This window comes from Bactrocera tryoni, unplaced genomic scaffold (genome assembly GCF_016617805.1).
Source record: "Bactrocera tryoni isolate S06 unplaced genomic scaffold, CSIRO_BtryS06_freeze2 ctg7180000186510_QRY, whole genome shotgun sequence".
NCBI classification, from domain to species: Eukaryota; Metazoa; Arthropoda; class Insecta; order Diptera; family Tephritidae; genus Bactrocera; species Bactrocera tryoni.
Window position 1 is genome coordinate 1 of NW_024393821.1, and position 7,886 is coordinate 7,886.

General features: G+C 33.3%; 1 protein-coding gene across 1 annotated transcript; it reads right to left on the bottom strand.

The window, feature by feature from the left end:
- Positions 1-6,562: 6,562 nt before the first annotated feature.
- LOC120779336 lies at positions 6,563-7,112 on the bottom strand. The gene has a single exon (XM_040111534.1). It carries the CDS (start codon positions 7,076-7,078, stop codon positions 6,563-6,565), a length of 516 nt encoding a protein of 171 aa, XP_039967468.1. The 5' UTR covers positions 7,079-7,112.
- Positions 7,113-7,886: the final 774 nt, after the last annotated feature.

Genomic DNA, 7,886 nt, shown 5'->3' on the forward strand with positions numbered 1-7,886 from the left:
AACGGCTAATTAGCATAAATATGTAAAGTTCATATTTTTACGCAACTTGATACCGATTGCTTAATGTGTGTGTACTAAAAAATCGATTCTACACCTTAATATAAGATTGTTAGATTGCTCCAAATACACTGTCGTTATGGTGATGCGACAACTCTATGACAACTCCAATAACATCAAAACGGCTAATTAACAGAAATATGTAAAATTCATGTTTTTACAAAACTTGATATCGATTGCTTATATAAATATGTAAAGTTTATGTATTTACGCACCTCGATATCGATTGCTTAATGTGTATGTACTAAAAATCTAATCTACACATTAATATGAGATTGTCAAATTGCTCCAAATACACTTTCGTTATGCCTATACGACAACACCAATAACATCAATACGGCTAATTAGCATTAATGTGTCAAGTTCATGTTTTTAAGCAACTTGATATCGATTTCTTAAAGTGTATGTACTAAAAAATCGATTCTACACCTTAATATAAGATTGTGATATTGCGCCAAATACATTGTCGTTATGGCAATACAACAACTCTAGGACAACACCAATAACTTCAAAACGGCTAATTAACAGAAATATGTAAAGTTCGTATTTTTACGCAACTTGATATCGATTGCTTATATAAATATGTTCACTTATTTGCGCAACTTGATATCGATTGCTTAATGTGTATGTACTGAAAACTCAATTCTACACCTTAACATAAAATTGTTCCAAATACACTGTCATTATGGGAATACAACAGCTCATTGACAACTCCAATAACATCAAAACGGCTAATTAACAGAAATATGTAAAGTTCATATTTTTACACAACTTGATATAAATTGCATAATGTCTACGTTCCAAAAAATCGATTCTACACCTTAACATAAAATTGTAAAATTGTTCCAAATACACTGTCATTATGGGAATACAACAACCCTAGGACAACTCCATGACAACTCCAATAACATCAAAACGGCTAATTAACAGAAATATGTAAAGTTCATGTTTTTACAAAACTTAAAATCGATTGCTTAATGTGTGTGTACTACAAAATCGATTCTACACCTTATTATAAGATTGTGAAAATGCTCCAAATACACTGTCATTATGGCAATACGACAACTCTAGGACAACTCCTTGACATAAGATTGTGGAATTGCTCCAAGTACACTGTCGTTGTAGCTATACGAATACTCGTTGACAATTCCAATAACATCAAAACGGCTAATTAACAGAAATAAGTAAAGTTCATGTTTTTACAAAACTTGATATCGATTGCTTCATATAATATTTGTACTAAAAAATCGATTCTATTCCTTAGAATAAGATAGTGAAATTGCTCCAAATACAATGTCGTTATGGGTACACGACAATTCATTGACAACTCCAATAACATCAAAATGGCTAATTAACAGAAATATGTAAAGTTCATATTTTTACGCAACTTGGTCTCGATTGCTTATAGTGTATGTACTAAAAAATCTATTCTAAACCTTAATATATAAGATTGTGAAATTTCTCCAAATACAACGTCGTTATGGGTACACGACCACTCATTGACAACTCCAATAACATCAAAACAGCTAATTAGCATAAATATGTAAATTTCATATTTTTACGCAACTTGATATCGATTGATTAATCTGCATGTACCAAAAAGTCAATAAGATTGTAAAATTGTTCCAAATACACTGTCATTATGAGAATACAACAACCCTAGGACAACTCCATGACAACTCCAATAACATCAAAACGGCTAATTAACAGGAATATGTAAAGTTCATATTTTTACGCAACTTAATATCGATTGCTTAATGTGTGTGTACTACAAAATCGATTCTACACCTTATTATAAGATTGTGAAAATGCTCCAAATACACTGTCATTATGGCAATACGACAACTCTAGGACAACTCCTTGACACACCAATAACATCAAAATGGCTAATTAACAGAAATATGTAAAGTTCATATTTTTACGCAACTTGATACCGGATGCTTAATGTGTGTGTACTGAAAAATCGATTCTACACCTTAATATAAGATTGTGCAATTGCTCCAAATACACTGTCGTTATGGTGATGCAACAACTCTATAACAACTCCAATACCATCAAAACGCTAATTAACAGAAATATATAAAGTTAATATTTTTGCACAACTTGAAATCGATTGCTTTTATAAATATGTACAGTTTATGTATTTACGCACCTGGATATCGATTGCTTAATGTGTATGTACTAAAAATCGAATCTACACATTAATATGAGATTGTTAAATTGCTCCAAATACACTGTCGTTATGGCTATACGACAACTCCAATAACATCAAAATGGCTAATTAGCATAAATATGTCAAGTTCATATTTTTACGCAACTTGATATCGATTACTTAAAGTGTATGTACTAAAAAATCGATTCTACACCTTAATATAAGATTGTGAAATTGCGCCAAATACACTGTCGTTATGGCAATACAACAACTCTAGGACAACACCAATAACTTCAAAACAGCTAATTAACAGAAATATGTAAAGTTCATATTTTTACGCAACTAGAAATCGGTTGGTTAATGTGTATGTAGTAAAAAATCGATTCGAAACCTCAATATATAAGATTGTGAAATTTCTTCAAATACAACGTCGTTATGGGTACACGACAACTCATTGACAACTCCAATAACATCAAATCGGCTAATTAACAGAAATATGTAAAGTTCATGTTTTTACTCAACTTGATATCGATTGCTTAATGTGTATGTATTAAAACTCGAATCTACACTTTAATATGAGATTGTCAAATTGCTCCAAGCACACTATCGATATGGCTATGCGACAACTCTATTACAACTCCAATAACTTCAAAACGGCTAATTGGTTTAAATATGTAAAGTTCATATTTTTACACAACTTGATATAGATTGCATAATGTCTATGTACCAAAAAATCGAATCTACACATTAATATGAGATTGTTAAATTGCTCCAAATACACTGTCGTTATGGCTATACGACAACTTCAATAACATCCAAATGGCTAATTAGCATAAATATGTCAAGTTCATATTTTTACGCAACTTGATATCGATTTCTTAATGTGTATGTACTAAAAAATCGATTCTATACCTTAATATAAGATTGTGAAATTGCTCCAAATACACTGTCGTTATGGCAATACAACAACTCTGGGAAAACACCAATGACTTCAAAACGGCTAATTAACAGAAATATGCAAAGTTCATATTTTTACGCAACTTGATGTCGATTGCTTAATGTGTATGTACTAAAAAATCGATTCTAAACCTCAATATATAAGATTGTGAAATTTCTGCAAATACAATGTCGTTATGGGTACACGACAACTCATTGACAACTCCAATAACATCAAAATGGCTAATTAACAGAAATACATAAAGTTCATATTTTTACGCAACTTGATATCGATTGCTTATAGTGTATGTACTTAAAAACCGATTCTAAACCTCAATATAATATTGCGAAATTGCGCCAAATACACTGTCGTTATGGCAATAAAACAACTCTAGGACAACACCAAAAACTTCAAAACGGCTAATTAACAGAAATATGTAAAATTAATATTTTTACGCTACTTGGTATCGATTACTTATGGTGTATGTACTAAAAAATCGATTCTAAACCTTAATATATACGATTGTGAAATTGCTCCAAATACACTGTCGTTATGGCTATACGACTACTCATTGACAACTCCAATAACATTAAAACGAGTTATTAGCATAAATATGTAAAGTTCATATTTTTACACAACTTGATATAGACTGCATAATGTCTATGTACCAAAAAATCGATTCTACACCTGAACATAAAATTGTAAAAGTGTTCCAAATACACTGTCATTATGGGAATACAACAACCCTAGGACAACTCCAAGACAACTCCAATAACATCAAAACGGCTAATTAACGGAAATATGTAGATTTCATGTTTTTACAAAACTTGATATCGATTGCTTTACGTATATGTACTAAAAAATCGATTCTACACCATACTATAAGATTGTGGAATTGCTCCAAGTACACTGTCGTTGTAGCTATACGAATACTCGTTGACAATTCCAATAACATCAAAACGGCTAATTAACCGAAATATGTAAAATTCATGTTTTTACAAAACTTGATATCGATTGCTTAATATAATATTTGTACTAAAAAACGATTCTACTCCTTAATATAAGATTAAGAAATCGCTCCAAATACACTGTCGTTATGGCTGTGCGACAATTCATTGACAACTCCAATAACTTCAAAACGGCTAATTAACAGAAATATGTAAAATTAATATTTTTACGCTACTTGGTATCGATTACTTATAGTGTATGTACTAAAAAATCGATTCTAAACCTTAATATATACGATTGTGAAATTGCTCCAAATACACTGTCGTTATGGCTATACGACTACTCATTGACAACTCCAATAACATTAAAACGAGTTATTAGCATAAATATGTAAAGTTCATATTTTTACACAACTTGATATAGATTGCATAATGTCTATGTACCAAAAAATCGATTCTACACCTGAACATAAAATTGTAAAAGTGTTCCAAATACACTGTCATTATGGGAATACAACAACCCTAGGACAACTCCATGACAACTCCAATAACATCAAAACGGCTAATTAACAGAAATATGTAAAGTTCATATTTTTACGCAACTTGATACCGATTGCTTAATGTGTATGTACTGAAAAATCGATTCTACACCTTAATATAAGATTGGGAAATTGCTCCAAATACACTGTCGTTATGGTGATGCAACAACTCTATGACAACTCCAATACCATCAAAACGCTAATTAACAGAAATATGTAAAGTTAATATTTTTGCACAACTTGAAATCGATTGCTTATATAAATATGTAAAATTTATGTATTTACGCACCTTGATATCGATTGCTTAATGTGTATGTTCTAAAAAATCGATTCTAAACTTCAATATATAAGATTGCGAAATTTCTCCAAATACAACGTCGTTATGGGTACACGACAACTCATTGACAACTCCAATAACATCACAACGGCTAATTAACAGAAATATGTAAAGTTCATATTTTTACGCAACTTGATATCGATTGCTTATATAAATATGTAAAGTTCATATATTTACGCAACTTGATATCGATTGCTTAATGTGTATGTACTAAAAATCGAATCTACACTTTAATATAAGATTGTCAAATTGCTCCAAATACACTGTCGTTATGGCTATACGACAACTCATTGACAACTCCAATAACATCAGAACGGCTAATTAACATAAATATATAAAGTTCATATTTTTACGAAACTTGATATCGATTGCTTATATAAATATGTAAAGTTCATATATTTCCGCAAGTTGATATCGATTGCTTAATGTGTATGTACTGAAAAATCAATTCTACACCTTAATATAAGATTCAAAACGGCTAACAAGCATAAATATGTAAAGTTCATATTTTTACGCAACTTGGTATCGATTTTTTAATGTGCATGTACCAAAAAATCGATTCTACACCTTAATATAAGGTTGTGAAATTGCTCCAAATACAATCTCGTTATGGCTATATGACAACTCTAGGACAACACCAATAACTTCAAAACGGCTAATTAACAGAAATATGTAAAGTTCATATTTTTACGCAACTTGATATCGATTGCTTAATGTGTATGTACTAAAAAATCGATTCGAAACCTCAATATATAAGATTGTGAAATTTCTCCAAATACAACGTGGTTATGGGTACACGACAACTCATTGACAACTCCAATAACATCAAATCGGCTAATTAACAGAAATATGTAAAGTTCATATTTTTACTCAACTTGATATCGATTGCTTAATGTGTATGTATTAAAATTCGAATCTACACTTTAATATGAGATTGTCAAATTGCTCCAAGCACACTTTCGATATGGCTATGCAACAACTCTATTACAACTCCAATAACTTCAAAACGGCTAATTGTTTTAAATATGTAAAGTTCATATATTTACGCAACTTGATATCGATTTCTTAATGTGTATGTACTAAAAAATCGATTCTACACCTTAATATAAGATTGTGAAATTGCTCCAAATACACTGTCGTTATGGCAATACAACAACTCTAGGACAACACCAATAACTTCAAAACGGCTAATTAATAGAAATATGTAAAGTTCATATTTTTACGCAACTTGATATCGATTGCTTAATGTGTATGTACTATAGAATCGATTCTAAACCTCAATATATAAAATTGTGAAATTTCTCCAAATACAACGTCGTTATGGGTACACGACAACTCATTGACAACTCCAATAACATCAAAACGGATAATTAACAAAAATATGTAAAGTTCGTATTTTTACGCAACTTGATATCGATTGCGTATATAAATATGTAAAGTTCATATATTTACGCAACTTGATATCGATTGCTTAATGTGTATGTACTGAAAAGTCAATTCTACACCTTAATATAGGATTGTAAAACTGCTCTAAATACAATCTCGTTATGGCTACGCGACAACTCATTGACAACTCCAATAACATCAAAATGGCTAATTAACAGAAATATGCGTACGTCTTGTGGGTGGTTGGGTGCGTCGTCGTCGCCGGAGAGGATCGCTGCGTGGTCTAGTACGGGAGTTGGTGTGATTGGCTCGTGTGGGAAATCGATGAAACAGAGTGTGGTGCGGCCTGTGGCAATATTGACAGCCACCGTCAGCCCAGCACTCTATGGTGGCGTGGTCATCTGCCAGGCAGGTCATGCAATGTCCGTGAGCCCTTGCAACCTGTTGTCGTTGAGCGGGCTTCATACTTTGGAAGATGGTGCATCGTTTTAGAACGTGTGGGCGATGGCACAGGCTGCAACAGGGAGGCCCCTGTGGCTCTACTAGCTGCTCTTCTCCTACTTCTCTGACGGCTGCGGCGGATGGCGGGGGGCGCATAACATTGGCCCTTGGAGCGGCAACGGGTGCAGCCGACGCTTTGGGTGCATCGCTTTCGGACCTTACGGTGTTGGAGGTGGTTTGGGTCTCCTCTACGTCCATTTCTATGGGAATATAAGATTGCATTAAATTGATTTTATTTATAATGTTATGATGTAGTTGTTGTAGCTACATATCTATACATGTGTATATGTATAATAAGTTGATCTTCAACGCGCTTGTTTGAATTTATTTTTAAGTACGGATTATAAAGCGGGTTATTTTCGAATTAGCGGAATTATTTTATTATTTTTCGATTAATTTTGAGAGTTATTTTGCGGTTTTGGTTGAAGTTGTTCTTCGCCGTTTGGAAGAAAACACAGTTTGGTGACTGGTCGAGTTAATATGCCGGTTTGTGTTCGCACATCGACTACTCTTATGTGACCATCTGATCCTCGATGAACCTTTTCAATGCGGCCTAGTCGGCATTCTGTTGGAGGAAGGCATTCGTCCTGTATGATTACGCATTCTCCTGCCTTGGCTTCCTTCTGGGCCGTTTTCTACCGATATCTCTTATGGAGATCTTTGAGATAGTCTTCCTTCCATCTGTGGCTGAATTCGTGATGGAGAATCTTGATTCTTTCCCATCGATTTATTAAAGTGAGTGAGTCTCCTTCTGTCTCAGGTATGGCGAGAAGAGGAGCTCCTCTGAGGAAATGACCTGGTGTAAGAGCTGTGAAATCGGAGGGATCTTGCGAGAGGGGTGATATGGGTCTTGAATTTAATACGGCTTCGATACGAGTGAGTAGTGTAGTAAACTCCTCATAATTGAATTTATGATTACCAGCCGCTTTCTTTAAATGGGACTTAAAGCTTTTTTCTGCTGATTCCCAAAGTCCGCCCATGTGTGGAGAACATGGAGGTATAAATTGCCAATTGACCCCTTGGGGTGCAT

Coding starts and splice junctions, on each gene's coding strand:
- LOC120779336 (XM_040111534.1), bottom strand. CDS start 7,078: ATGCAATCTTATATTCCCATAGAAATGGACGTAGAGGAGACCCAAACC.